The 16,235-nt window shown below is 42.9% G+C and overlaps 1 protein-coding gene across 3 annotated transcripts in view; it reads left to right on the forward strand.

Annotated features, from left to right (window-relative positions):
* The window catches only part of stau2 (staufen double-stranded RNA binding protein 2), a 176,060-nt gene extending 165,737 nt beyond the window's left edge, over positions 1 to 10,323 (forward strand). For all 3 annotated transcript variants that reach the window (XM_080751538.1, XM_080751537.1, XM_080751539.1), the window contains exons 14-15: positions 4,947 to 5,012; positions 8,527 to 10,323. In XM_080751538.1, coding sequence (XP_080607664.1) covers positions 4,947 to 5,012; positions 8,527 to 8,553 — 93 coding nt within the window. In that variant the 3' untranslated portion in view covers positions 8,554 to 10,323. The remainder of the gene's footprint in view (positions 1 to 4,946; positions 5,013 to 8,526) is intronic.
* The last annotated feature ends 5,912 nt before the right edge of the window (positions 10,324 to 16,235 follow it).

Raw genomic sequence — 16,235 nt, forward strand, 5'->3', positions numbered from 1 at the left:
GCCTGCTTTGGAAATGATTCTGGACTTAAGTACACTGATAGCAGTTAGTAACATCCTCCCCTGCGTATAGCATTCCATAGAGACACGTGCGTATGTGATGCAGCGACTTTCATATTTTCCCAAGATCTTAAGTGTATGATAAGTGTTCCCGCTTGGAGCACGTGGAACACACAGTCTCACTCCTCAGACATCCTGTGGCTCCATAGCTTAACGGCAACACGAGTAGGGATGGGACGATACGTGATATTATCGTTTATCGTGATAAAAAACACTCACGATAATCGTATCGTGGTGATTTAATTTATCATGATATCGTCCTCCGTCATGCACTGGGATCAATTCACCTTTTATTTGCCGAGCTGCATATCCAGTACCACTTATACCCTCTATAATTGGTAAAAGGTGCTTAAAATATACGTACAATTACAGTCTTTTTTCACTCTATCAAATGTCTCACAATGCGTTGCGACGTAATGGATGCTGTTATCGCGATAATATCGTAAATCGCGATTTCTTTTGTCACAATAATCGTGATATGAAATTTTCATATCGTCCCATCCCTAAACACGAGTGAGACGGGGGAATTAGGTGGCTCGTCGCCAGAACACATTGTAAATGAAAAAGTGTTAATTTGTCAGTGCGGTGGAACTGATGTGACTAATGGGAGTATTATTACGAGGCATAGAGGCATGTCGGTGGTCCTGTAACGAGGTGAGCAGAGTCCCTACGTCTCTCTTAGTCTTAGGCAGGTCCACCGAAGCCTCGTCTCCTCTCTGATTATGCGTTAATGTAGCGTAGTGGATTCATGGCAGGCTCGGCTGCAGGATGAAATGACTGAGGGGGCAGTTGAAAATAGTGAGGGGGCACATGTCATTTTTATATTAAAACAATATATATTTTGATGTCCAAAATATATATTGTCCAATACCATTGGTTTTGTATTTATCATTTTAAAAAGTATTTAAACTAGTGAAAATAGACGATCTACAAGCACACAACGCCATCTGCTATTTTCACTAGTTTAGTCTTGGTAGATAAAGCGGGGCTTTACTTTACAATAAAACATAGAAATGTGAAACTCGGAGATACAAAGTTTCTGCCCGACAGACGACAGTGACGATATAAAACTTAAACTGAGGGGGCAGGATTTGCAACTGAGGGTGAAAGGCCCCCTCTGGCACCGGGCCTGATTCATGGCTGGTTAAACATGGTCACTATTTCTTGGTCACTGTTTCTTGTGCTTGTGAGATTCTATGACCGAAATCGGCACATTCTTACAGAAGCACAGATTGTGTTATGTCTTTCTTGTTAACGCCTTAGAATTAGTATTGCTCACCCATGATCCCGGTGCCTTTCCTCTCAATTTCTCCCTCCTCCATATATGTTTGATGCACAGTCACATTCAAAGTGTTAATTCAGCTTCTATGTAGTGCTCTCTTGCAGCGGTGAGAGAGATGGAGCATTGTCATGGGTACACTTTTAACATGTTCAAAGATAAGCACTCAAGGAGTTGGCTGGGTATGTATGGACAGAGCAGGGAAAAGGGCCTGAGATGTTGGATGTGTTGGGATATGCATGGCCAGATCTTCTGGTGTCAGCTCAACTTGGAGATTTATGCCCCAGCCAGCTACCCCCTCAGTCTGCAGTGAGACAGCGAAGGAGAGAGAGAGAGGGAGACAGAGAGAGAGAGAGAGAGAGAGAGCACATCTGGAGCCAATCTTCAAGATGGAGGAGAAGATCCGTGTCGGGGATTGGACCAGCAGCCTGGCTAAGATCAGATCAGATCTGCCCAGCCCAGCCCAGATCACACCCTGGCGCTAAAGTGCTCCGTTTCTGACCGTCTTTGTGGTCCTAAGGCAAGCACTCCCTACCAGCAAAGGTGCCACCGGTGTCACTGATCCACAGTTATAGAGCAAATTGTTGACATTGCCAGCCCATACCTTTTTAAGTACGCAAGAGTCAATAGAATGTAGCTAGACCACCTGGTAACCCTCTTCCACTTCTCGTTTGTTGTTTGTCTTTCAGATGTGCCCCCCCCCCTCCCCCCAGCTAGAACGCCCTCAACTTCCACACACATTGCATACATTAGAGCAGTTTCTCAATGACTGGCTCCAGTGTCTGATAAGTGGAATGAAATACCACTTGTGCTGACAACGGCTTGTCAGAGGCATCAAGTACACCAGACCACACATCACTGGCAGCTCTTCCACATGGCACACGGAGGGGGCAGGGGGAGGGCGCTGGAAGGAAATGACATCATTGCACCTCAAGCGTGGCGTGAGACGCTTGAGGACCGTCTAACTTGCACATTAGTTAGATGAGAGAGGGATGATGATGATGATGATGATGGGGCTGTTTCTTTTTTCCTTTTCTTTTTTAGGCATCATTTCATTACATGTGGCTGGTTGTGATTATGAACCAAACTAGAAAGAAGTGTGGTTGCCGTGATGCAAGTCTCACTTGCAAATGAATTCCGTCTTACCAACGGGGAAAATTAATTCACTAATAAATTAATGGCCATATATGGAGATCTCTGTGTCAGTCCTTGTCCCTTTTATGACCATATATGGAGGTCCTTGATGTCATCAATATTAAGCCCATATTTGGGGATTCCCATATATGGACATACTGTATCAATCTCATGTGGTCTATAATGTCAGTCATCTCCATATTTTGGGAAAAGTTTAATTTGTAATTAAAGTCAATAGAGACAATTAATTCATATAAATAATAATTAATTTATATAAATTAAACTATGTAACATATCTCTTAGTAAAACAACGCGTCGCGATGTGAGGCGTTGTGATCTTGTAGATCGGCTATTTTCAAATAGCCAAGGTATAAAATAGGGCTAAAGTGGTTAATGTATGTTTTATAATATTATAATTGATATCTGTAAAGTAACGAGTAACTAAAGCTTTCAAATAAATATAGTGGAGTAAAAGTACAATATTTGGATCTAGAATGTAGTGGAGTAGAAGTAAAAGTACTGATAATTGGAAATACTCCAGTAAAGTAAAAGTACCTAAAAACTGTACTTAAGTACAGTACTTAAGTAAAAGTACTTACTTTACACCACTGCAGACGAGTACTATAGTCTGGTCTAATGATGATTCTCAACCTTTTTAGGAACCCTTAACTTTGATATGCATTATGAATCTGCATTTAATAACACTTGTATCTCTGGGAGAACAAGCTCCACTTTAACATCTTCAGGGTTCATTTAAATGAAAAGGTAACACTCAGAGTGTTAAATTAACACTGTCTTAATTAAGACAGTGTTAATTTAACACTCTGAGTGTTACCTTTTGGAGTTCCTAATCATAACCAGTGGTTTAAAGTAACTAAGTATATGTACTCAAGTACTATACTTAATTACAGTTTTGAGGTATTTTTACTTTACCGTAGTAAAGTATTTCCAACTTTCAATTATTTTACATCTACTCCACTACATCTCAGTACCAAATATTGTTTTTTTTACACCATTACAATTATTGGAAAACTTAACTAGTTACTTTAAAGATTTTGATTATTATTACAAACATACATAAAACGTTGCGTTTGTAGATTTTTATACATTTCATTCCTTTGAAAACTGATGCATCATATGACCAGTTGTAGCATGTAGCACGGATTGTGTTGATCGTGTCCCAAACAACACTAAAATAAGATCTGGTTGTCCCAGAAGTGGTCCTTTAAGAAATCGGACACTCTGCCGAATGAGTACTTTTACTTTTGGTACTTTAAGTACATTTTGATGCCAATACTTTTGTAGTTTTACTCAAGTACATTTTGAATTAAAAGTCTGGAATTCAAAATGTACTTGAGTAAAATTACAAGTCTACATCGCAGTTTTTACTTAAAGTAAGAAATGCGAGTACTTTTTCCACCACTGATCCTAACTATCAATCATTTAGCCCACGTTACGAACCGGTGGTTTTAGACGACACAAACCCCACAGCTAAACTACTCCCTCGACAGCCAGGAAAGACTGTCGGTCGCACTCCCTCAACCGCAACCATTTCAGCGTAATTAAGCCTGTACCAAAAAAAGAGACCGCTAAAATCATTACATGTCCGCTTTTTGTCGGGGGTTGAAATTCACCAACGTGATTTACATTGTTTTGTCATCGTGTTCAACTCAACAGGGCGTTAATGTGCAGCGTTGGTGTTTCCTGTGTATTTAGGGACGCTGTTTGACACGCTGGCCCAAACATCTCCACTCTAGAACAAATCTTAATTGTATCTGTTGTGTTTTCTAAGCTTTGCGTGATTTATAGGTATTTGAGACCCCTAGCTATTTACTTAGCCATAGTCATCAGGAATACAGATGTCACTTTGATTGACTTGGAAAATGTGGAGCAGCCAAAGCAAAAAGTGGAAATGTTAACCCAGTAACACAAGATAAACAGTGGGAGGGGAGCACGCACGCACACACACACGCACCCACACGCACGCACGCACGCACACACACACACACACACACACACACACACACACACACACACACACACACACACACACGCACACACGTTCGCGCACACACACACACACACACACACACACACACACACACACACACACACATCTATCTCTCTCTCTCTCTCTCTCTCTCTCGCTCTCTCACACACACACACACACACACACACTTCTTAGAACGCTAGATAAACAGTTAGGGAAGATGAGCCAAACACAACAGCAGGAGAAGGGAAAGTGTCCTGTTGGCATAGGGTTTCCCAGAGTAAGTGTTATTTGAAAAGCAGCTGAAGGGTGACACTCACTCCCCTCCCACCCCATCTCCTTCCCTCACTCCCTATCTCGCTCCCTCCCTCCCTCGCGCGCTCGCTCAACTCACTAACTCCGCCATCTGTTGTTCTCTCTCTCTCTCTCTCTCTCTCTCTCTCTCTCTCTCTCTCTCTCTCTCTCTCTCTCTCTCCCCCTTCCCAGGCTGCTCTAAGTGCCTTGAAACAGCTGTCGGAGCAGGGACTGGACCCAGTGGACGGCCCCATCAAGGTACGTTAGGCCACAGAACACGTCCAACACGCCATGCAACTCCCAGTAGGCTCTCTGCACAGCAGCCATATTGGAGAGAGGTTGGGTCTCTTCTCACTTCCTTCACAGGTGTCACTAATGATGATAATGAAGGCTCCGTTACATAACATGTAGCACAGTGGTTCTCAAACCTTTTATTTCATGGAGCCCCATAACTCTGAGAGTGAACAAATGGACCCTTACGGGTCCATTTGGTTCCATTTGTACACTCTCAGACATACACGCCTTTTAAGAGGTCATTTGGAACCCCAAGGAACCATGAGGGTCTGTGGACGACACTTTGAGACCCACTGGTGTAGCAGTGTGTTTCCAGTGAGCCAACGTGCACAATATCTGCACCCTAACTCTGTTTGACCAGAATGGAACAGAGCCTTAGCCATTAGTATTACTATTATAGGTAACCTGCGTTGCAAGGTGCGTGAGAAGAGAGAGCCAACTCTCTCCAGAATTCCCATTGCCGCAGAACTATATTGTTCATTTCAGTGACTGGACTCATTTCTTTCCTGTTCAGTGCTTCTGGTTCTGTGCTCTTCACTCCAGTTCACTCCAGTTCAATCCAATAACGAAAGAGGAACGTCTTCCTTCAGCCAGTCAAAAAGGTTGCGTTTTGCAGCTGACTTACTGAACCTCGCGTCACCGGGCTTTCCGCGTGGAGGAAAATGAACAACTGGAGCAACGATGACTTTTGAGGAAGTGACCGATCACCAAAATGAACGAATCACTTAAAGCGAATCACTCGCAAACGTGAATGAATGAATTGTTTTTATTTCGGATTTACACTTGTTTCCCGACAAAGAACAGACCTCGATAGCTTCAGCCTCGCAGTAAGCACAGGGTCCAACTTATTGTCAATTTCACGCCGTTGCTTTACAATCAATAACGAGCGTCTTCCTTCTACTTCCTGTTTACTCTGTGTCTCTCGATGCATTGGAAAATGTATTGATTTGACCAGTGGCCAGTCTTGCGGAGGTTGTGAGAGGAGGTTTGCACCTCTAGGACAGAGCAAGCTTAGAGGTACAAATGACATGATATCACACTCCTAGCCGAGAGGTATCCTGTAAATCAGTGGTTCCCAAACTTTTTAGATCGAGACCCAAAAGTGAAATTATACGTTTGCCCGGGACCCAAACTAGTGAAAACAACAGGTCTACAAGCTCACAAAGCGTTGCTTCGCGCTGCGCTCTGAGCTTGTATATCGGCTATGTTCACTACTTCTTAGACATTTGGTTTCTAATTTATGGAATTTCTGAGATTTTTCTTTTATTTATTAATCAAAATACTTAGAAAAAATGTAGGAAACAAAATTAAGGGACCCATAAAAATGTGTCCGCGACCCACACATGGGTCCCGACCCAGTGCTTGGGAACCACTGCTGTAAATTTTGCATTGAGGATTCTCTGTGCAAGAATACACAGAATAATCAGCCACCATCTCATCCCAAGCGTTATGTGCAACATTTCATCACCAGGCCTTATGAAAACTGGAGCCTGTACTACCAATGAAACTTCCCTCCATCACTTCCTCTCTCTCCCATGGCGAGGGAGGAAGGACGACCGAGGAGGGTGAAATGGGGAGAGTGGGCAGTGGCCATTTCAGTTTTGGAGACGGACAGAGAGGAGTTCACAGCCAAGCATTAGTCGAGTATTTTCATAGTAGGTGTGCCACGGGAAAAAAAGCCCTCTTGGTCTTCTTCAGCGCAAAAGAGGAAAAGGAACAGAGAAAGTGAACCCACCCCGCCGGCACCGTAACCGTTTTCATTTACGTCACCATCGGAGATGAGGGGTGAATATGGAAACACTTGGCCCATATACTTTGACCTGAGTAGTTAATCACTCAACAGTTATTTCTTGGTCTCCCTTCCTCTCTCTCTCTCTGTCTCCCTATATCTTCCTGTCTTTAGCCCGCCCTATCCCCCCCTCCCCCCCTTCTCTCCATCTTTCTCTCTCTCTCTTTCCAAAACTCATTTATGGTCTGGTGTTTCAGCATTCTTTCTTTTTGGCCCAATAGTTTCCCCCGCGTAGGTCTGATAGTTGCCATTATCAGAATAAACAATTACAGTTTGCCTCTTACCCAGCTCCTCTCTCTGCTGGCCTGTGGCCCACGTGATGGTGTTTGTGTATAAACCTGTCATCCGCCTTTCACTGCCCCTGGAACACGCCGCTCTCGCACGTCAGTCTCTTCAAAAATCCTGTGTGGATGAAATGGACCATGCAACAGGAACCACAGCTAATCACAGTTACTGTTAAATAGCCGGCCAATAGTGTGTGTGTGTGTGGGGGGGGGGGATACACTCCCTCTGCCAACCTGGGGAGGACCACGGACTGACCTCATGCTTCCTTCTTTGTGTGAAGAGTCCACGCCGTTTCTTTTCACCTGACAGAGGGGAGTTTCCCCGGTTGGATGTAGCGCATGGAAGGAACACTTTATTCCAACCAGTTCCCTTCCCCTCCATCAGGCGCCCCGGCTGGCAGTATAAAGACTAGGATTACTACATTTGTTTTGTGAGGGTTACCTACCCTAGGAGACACTGGGAGAACATGCCAACTCCACACAGAAAGGCCCTTTTGCCAACCCCACAGATGACTTAACTGTTTTGCCCACCACTACTCTGTAAACAGTCTCACTGTCATGTGTCTACATTTTCCTGCCCTATAATATTTTGGTCTTTTGGAGTCTTTGGTCTCCCTGAAGGGTTCTGGCCCAAGGTAGAGCAGGTCTGAATTGCCTCGTTCCCAGCCTTTTCTCATCTACAACGATAAAAGCCTGGTAACGACATAATGCAAAGAATGACTGTTGGCACAGGACTTCCATCATATGAAACAAACCGGAAACAGTTTTTCCCCCTCATGTTTGATCCGAATTTGGGGGGAACGCGGTCAGATGAGCTCCTTCTGGTGTTATGCCCATGGGCATCACTTATACTCTAGAGCAGGGGTCTTCAACAGGGCGTCCGGGACCCGTAGGGGGTCCTCAGAGTTACTACAGGGGGTCCTCCATATCTTTGTGTGACAGAAACTTTTTTTATATTAACCACTTGAACCCTAGCGTCCATATTCGGAGAACTTTTGCCAAAAACAGCCGATCTACAAGCTCACAACGCCTCGCAAACACAAATTGACATGAATCCAAAATACACTGATGATTGTGCTGTCAAACGATGTCACTATATGGAATCTATGAAAAGGTTGTGGAGGTCCCTGCTTCATCTCTCTCTCAACTAAGGGGTCCCTGGCCTGTAAACGTTGAAGACCCATGCTCTAGAGAATTAGTGTGACAGGTAGTTTAACATCAGGGCACTGGTCCTCTTGAGTATCTTAAAGCACTGCACTCTGTCTTCTACCTTTTGAGCCGACACAGAGACTAGCAAAGTGAGCTGGGATTAGGTGAGTCCTGGGGGATGACTGTGAGGTCTAGTAGTAGTCTTATTAGTTTGTGTTGTGGCTGACGCTTATGTCCTTTTTCTTTTTTTTTGCAGAGTGAAGGGAGAGAGGACGGACACTGAACAGACTAACTCAGGCACCACCACTCAGGTCTGCAAGGATTCAAAGGCTGTCGTCTAGGAGCTGAACCCCCCACCCTAACACCCACCCCCCACCCCCGACTCCACCTCACTACCCACAACCCCCAACCCCCCCCCCCCCCCCCCCCCCCCCCCCCCTAATCCCATACCCCAACCACCTACCCCACCCCCACCCCACGATTGCCACTGTATCCTGCATAACCTGTCAACATGCAATAGGGTGGATGTGGACCTAAACAAAAAAAAAAACACCATTACCTGAGTCTATGTGAAGACAACACTATCCTAACACGTTCAACATTTATCGATGATTTCAGTGGAATTTAGAGGAATAATAACAAAATAATAATCATAATACAACAAATAATCAAGTTATCAACTATTGAATCTTTTAACGTGAGCGATAAAAATGCATGGTACTGTATCAAATCAAGGGAAATCCAAAGTGAACACACACTTCGTAGAGAATTTCCCCAATGGATAGACGTCTTTTTTTGTTGTTGGTATGGTTAAAGACAAATATGTACATCATGCCATTGAAATACAAAGGAAACATTTTAGGGGAGAAACCAACTCACCGTAGCTTATTTCTTTCGGGGGTATTATGTTTCTGTTTGTTTTTTTTGTTTTGTTTTTTCCCAGATTTTTTTCTCTCTTTTCTTTTTGTTTTATTAATCTAACAATGCTTGAGTACTGTATTTAAAATTAACCAATGCCAGTGCTGTGAAAGTTGTAGTTGTTGTCTTCATATATAGTCACCCAGCTTACCTTGTATGCTGACTTAAAGAGAAAAAAAGTTATAAAAAAGAAAAAAAAAAAGAGTTCATCTATATCTATATGGATGTGTATGACTTGCAAGAATATCATATTCCGAAAAATAACACAAAGTAAAAGTTTTTCATGTGGACAAAACGGACAAAACTGGTGTTAGCAGTAAAACAATTAGTCGTGCGTGATCACAGGAACGAAGGTTGGGCCAACCTTTCAGTTCCTGTGTGCTCTCTATACCTGTCCCCATTTTAACAAGACCCGCCACTGGCTTAGAACCACCGCAGCCGTTTCACCTCACCAACCAACAAAGGCAGACGAACGGTCAGTATTATCGTCCTTTTTTTTGTATCCAGTAAATACAAGCCACTCGCATTCGAGAGTGACGCCCATGAGGTGCTTCGCCACCTCTTCTCATGTCCGCCCCAAAGTTACGGAGGGCACTCGAGGGAAATTTCAATATGAGCAAAGCATATTGATTTGCATTGTTTTTCACGTGAATGAAACCCCTCCCCCCACAAGGCAATCGGTGGCTCTATGTCAGTGGTCCCCTCCCCCTCCCCCCACAGTTTTGTCGATCACATCTACACCCATTGTGTGTGTTGTATTGACCCTGCCGATGCATCAACTAGGTGCTTTTAATGTCTGCATTCTAGAGTGAATCTTTGAGCGGGAGAGTCTGCTATTGATTAAGCCCCGATTTATGTTTCGTCCCACAGAATAGCAGAACCTACAAGCTCACAACGTGTCACGGATGCGGCGCGTTGTGAGCTTGTAGTTTGGCCATTTTTGACACGTGACGAAAGCATAAATTAGGCCTTTAGCAGACCGCTCCCTCTCCCCAAAGGTTGCTTTGAATCACTTTGTTCACTGACATGGAGGAGCTGTCGTCTTCGCTGTGAGTGCAATGTGTAAAAATAACAAGCAAGGCTGTTTCTGTTACTGAAATGCAGTAAAATCACCTCAGTTCATGTGGGAAAAAAACTTGTTTCATTGTCTTTTTCTTGTGTGTGCAGTTGTTTTCTGTGCTGGAGTACAGGTGCGGAGAAAGTATCTCTGAAATAAGACGCAGTGAAGCACAGTAACCAGAAAACCCGTAATCCTTAAATTGTCTTCAGGCAGGCTCCGCTGAAACGGGCTGTCCATCCATAATGATGTACAAAATAAAATAAAATAAAAATGTCAAATCAACTCAACAAAAAGGTGGGAACTCAAAGACGTATTTTTTTTTTCTACCAGCAGAGAGCATGAACACGGTTAACACTGTGTGACAATCTCTCGTTTAATTGTTGCATCAGCCTTTTCCCACACATTCTCTTATAGAAGATATACAAGCTTGTGATACATTGTGATGCACTGAGCTATATATAATATCTGGAGGGAGGAAGGAAGGAAGGAAAATCCCTGCCCATTCATTTCGATGAAAGTTGCTCAACCAACTATGCATCGAACTCTGTCTAGGAGTCCGCGGGTCACTGGCGTCATAACCTTAGTAGACTGTTAATGTCGATGAAAGTTCCTCAACCAACAATGCAACCACGTCTGTGAGTCACTACCTAAGTAGGGCACGTACCTTTTAGGCGAAGCCCGAACTGGCGAAGTGGGGAAATGTCCGATACCGTAGCGATCTGGCGAACGTCTTCTGGACAGGGCGTTTATCGTGCGCTTGCCCAGGCCTTACGGCCTGGGCATAAATATAACGATTGCATTCACCACAGCTTCGTAACTCGCGCGGCGCTCCGCCGGCCGCGCGGCCCTGGCCCGCTCTTCGCGGCCACTCGCGCCTGCGGCGCTCGGGGGCGAAGAGCAGGACCAAGGTCCGCTGGCCTTCGCGCCGCTTGCAGTGTCGTGGACAATCGATTCGCCAGATCGCTACGGTAGGAGACAAATCCCCACTTCGCCACTTCGGGCTTCGCCAGAACAGGACTTTCCCCCTAAGTACTGCTCATGAACTGCTGAGGTCAAACTTGGTTAAACTGTAGTACCAGAGTCGACCTCTTGGGCTTCAATTAGCGCCTTAAAACCCCTCCAGGTCCCTGGGCGTGTACTGATTTTGACACGGCTTTGAGCAAAATGGGTGAAATTATGATTTTGTATAGGTCCAAGTTTAAGTGTAGCCTGATCATAATAAACAGCCGACATTTGTAGGTTACTGTGCAGTGTAGTTTAAGTATAGCGAAATGTAATTACAAAAGTAGTGTCCAATATTTGTACTTATTTGTCCAAGTTTACGTATAGCCTGTTCATTAATAAAAGGCTGACACATTTGTACTTTTAAGGCTACAGTGTGGTTTAGCGAAATTAAAATACTACATCATTTCTCATGAGTGACACCACTCGCTACTGCTTCCAAAGCCAAGGGGGGCATCACCATTTTACTCAAAGCTGTGGGCAAAATCAGTAGTTGCGGTCCTGTGGGCTGTGTGAGCTTGTAGATCTTCTATGTTGTGTGCCACACCGGCACGCAATGAAGTATAAATCAGGCTTCAGGTATAGGTGAAAGGGAAAATAAACCAGAAGTTGACAGGTCGAGCACTGACAGTGTTACCACCCCCATCTGTTATCCTCTAAAGAGGAAATGAGAAAGTTAACTACACCTCATAGAATGTACTTCAGTGCTGACATGTTAATTCTGCCCATAAAATCGTAATAATCATCTACTTAATATTGACGGATGCCATTCTATTCAATACACACAACTTTTTAGATATCCTATTAAAATTGGCTTAAGGAAGGAGGACCTCTAAAGCCATTTAATATAGGATATCTTAAACACGAAAAATGTATATCCTATATTAAGATTGGACTACAAACGTATTTTCTTGGACTACAAACGAGGTGTAGCAGCCAGCATTGTTGCTTGTGTGGTGTCAGCTGAGCTCAACAGGAACTGTTTCAGTGAGTGTAGTAAAGATGGCATCCTCAGCTCAGACCAAACGTTATGAAATGAGGCAACAGCATTGATTGTATAGTGTACATATTGTGAATTTACTGTAACAGTAATATGTGTCAGTAATGGTTCCAGTACTTCCTGTGCTCAACCAAGACGTTCCCGATGGCTATTTCTATTTCTGCTTTCATATTTTTATTTCCAATGTTTTTTTTTTTTACATTACGCCAATGAATTGTCCAATAATAATGTACAATTTAGACATTACGCCAATGAATTCCTCCCCACACACATTCACTGCTGTCACTACTGTTGTATGGTACTGACTCACCTGCCAGTGAGGAGCCCCCACAGAGTGGACATCGTAGAGCCTTCGTCCAACTACTCCTGCCTTACACACCCCACTGACAGGCAACAACTGTAGAAGTATGTTCAGTGACAAACCACCTCCCAGCCCGGAACTATAGCTATTTATTAAAGTATACACAGCCAACTAATGTAAGGAAATGTTGCCAAACAACTATCTTTAGGTAATATCATCGCTGTCGGTGGAAATGTCCAAGACTGTTCCTTTTTATTATTGGAACGCTTTTCTTAAATAGTGAAAATAACCGATGTGTCCATGTAGATTTGTTATTTTCACAACTTTAATGGCAAATTAGGGCCTTAATTCACGACAACAAAACATGAAAAGCTGAAATTTGGAGATATGATGTTTCTGTACAACAGCAACGATTTGTTAGTTGCTGAGTGATGGTGGAGAATGGTTGGTTAAAGAAAGTGACTTATTAGGTTGTATATGTAACGGTGGTGAATCGGACCTCCCCACCCGGGCTTCGAATCCGGGCCTCCCACGTGAAAGTCCAATATCTTAACCATCGCTCCAAAGGGATATTCCTATTTAATGAGGGAGATACTAAAGGCTGGGGCTGCGACTCTCCTCCACACTCACCCCCCTTTGACCTCCTCCTATGGGGAAGCCTGATCGGGTCACGGCACCATCGTAACGGAGGTGAATCGGACCTCCCCACCCGGGCTTCGAACCCGGGCCTCTCACGTGAAAGTCCATTATCTTAACCATCGCTCCAAAGGGATATGGAATGAGGGAGATACTAGACTTTTGAGGCTTAAAGGCTGGGGCTGCGACTCTCTCCGCCACATATAGTCAATCATCTATAAAATGACAATGATGACTGAATTTATTTGACTAATTCTGAACTATACAGGAACATTTAGCCACTGTTTCCATACGTACACAATTACTTTTCGGATGTACTGTATGTCTCAGATATACCAATGAGACGTTTGGGCCAAACCCTTGTGATGTCACAATGACAGTACTAAAGTGGTTTCAGCAGAAGTAAGTACATAATACATTATCTATGAATAACCTAGCTACATGAATCACAAATGATGAAAGACTATGGAGATTATGAAGTGAAACCGTTTGTGGTCAAAGTCACTGTGACCACAAAAAATGGATTGCTTGAATTGACATGCTAGTTATGACAGATTATCACACAGGATAAAATGATCAAGTGATGACATTTTATATCCAAACAGTCAACTGAAAACTTCACTCATAATGTCTTGCAAAAACACCACTATTTCACACCAAAACTCTACAGAACTACAGATACTGAGTTGACCATACTTTTTCACATTTTGCTTGGATACTGAATTTGTTGACTCTAATCTTGGCTGTCTAGTCTAGTGCTTTGCTCGTTGGGACTGTGGTGATTCTGTCCTGTCAGGTTGAAGATGTGTGTGCAGAAGGTCTGGGCAATATGACTTCAAATCAATATCACGATTATTTCAAACGTTTGCCTCGATTAAAGGAGTAGTTCACCCAAAGAATTACTTCTTTTCTATCAATTACACAATCCTTGAAGCCTTGATTTTTTATAATTTTTTGTCGCATTCCTGAGACAATAATTTGATCTGGTCATCGATCAATAAGAGACTCAGTAGGAGACTCTGCTGGTCATCAAATTATTGGTTTAGAAATGCAACAAATTATTGGTTTAGGACAAAAGTCCATTAATTCAACGCTTCATTTGTGTAATCCAGGGGTCTTCAACGTTTTCAGTCCAAGGACCCCTTAGCTGAGAGAGACATGAAGCAGCAGGGACCCCCTCTACATATTGTATAAATGTGTGATACAGATTTTCATTGATTTCATAGATAGATTCATAAACTTGTTTGACATCACTTTCATCAGTCGGTTAGATTTGTATTAATGTGTTTGTTTTTTTCAGACTTTTGACCACTTAAATCATTGTTACTTGACCTTTCACTTTGTACTTTTGTACCTCTAAACCGAACCTATTTGCCAAAAATAGCCAATCTACAAGCTCTCAACGTTGAGAATCAGAATTGGGATGCGAGGGTTCAAGTTGTTAATTTTAAAAGAATTATCCTATCACACAAAGATTTGGCGGCCCCCCTGAAGTAACTCTGAGGTCCCCCTAGGGGTCCTGAACCCCCTGTTGAAGACCCATGGTGAAATCTATCCACCTGTTTCCGTGAGAATTTACTGTAGCATTATTTGCGGGAACACTTCCGGTTAACAGCAGACATACAAGCTCACGTCGCGTCGCAGATGCAACCATTGTGAGCTTGTAGATCACTCGGCTGCGGCGCCAGAAGTTGCCGGCACATTCTGCGCAATGCACGATGGGATGTTGAAAAGTTGTGGATAGAAAATAAGTATTTTTTTGGTGGGGTGAACTTCTCCTTTAATATTTATTTTTGAATAGTTAAAATAGAATATGTACACTATGTACAATATGTCAAAACGGTTCATGATGCGACCTGTTGTAAGCTTGTAGATTGGCTATTTTCACTATTTTTCTACGACATCATTGTACAACAAAATACAGTATGATAGGGTTAAGCTGTTAATCAAACTAAATGATATAGACAATTATTACACTATTATTATGATTTGAAATTTAAAATATATAAAATATATATATATATATATTTAACAAACTGCTTCTCAATTAATTGATTTATCAACATGAGCAATATTATGTCAGTTATTGTCTCTAAATATTGGTTTCAATATATTTCAATGTTTCAATTAGTAGCTTCTTTGCAGTAACATCCTCATTTGAAGCACATGTAGTATGTACTGCCATGGCTACATCTTTGTGTTCTGTAAGAATCAGTGACTTATTGGCCACGCATGTAAACACATACAAGGAATTTGACAGTTTATTTGTTTCTCTCAACATAAGCCTATAGTTCAAAGTACAATATTTGCCTCTGAGATGTAGTAGAGTAGAAGTATTGAAAAGTGGAAATACTCCAGTAAACTGAATAATACCTCTGAATTGTACATAAGTACACTACTTGAGTATGTACTTGAAATGCAATTTGCATCTCATACCTTCTGCCACACTACAGCTACTAGAACATGTGAACACTGGGTAGTGAGAACAACAGAAAAGGCAAAAACAATTTGGGAAAGTAGGTCAATGGCATGGTTTTTCTCAAAGATCCCTTTGTGATCATCTAAAACACAGCCCAATTCTACAACAAGTGCAGTCATATTTCTCAATGATGAAGTTTAATCCGTTCCGACAAATCCATTTCTCCAAAGATTAAAACGGTCCCTCTCTGGAATTTTCTGGAACAACTTGAAAGTTTGTTTTATTTGACAGGGACCGTGCTCATTAATGGACATGTCAGTTTTCACTTCAATGTAAATGAGCCAGAGTTAGCCAGCCGTAGGCTAATTTTCATCTGTGGTCCCTGGACCCCCCTTGGTGGTGATCAACCCCCCAATCCAACCTTTGATGCTGAGTGCCAAGCAGGGAGGCATTGGGTCCCATTTTTATAGTCTTTGGTATGACCCGGCCGGGGAATTGAACCCCCGACCTCCCAGTCTCAGGGCGGACACTCTAACCACAAGGCCACTGAGCTGGTTGATTTGATTTGATAAAGGCCGTTTCATTGTGGAATACACTGATGCGTAGCCATGCAACGCACCATAACAGAT

This window comes from Nannobrachium achirus (assembly GCF_963921795.1).
Source record: "Nannobrachium achirus genome assembly, chromosome: 21".
NCBI classification, from domain to species: Eukaryota; Metazoa; Chordata; class Actinopteri; order Myctophiformes; family Myctophidae; genus Nannobrachium; species Nannobrachium achirus.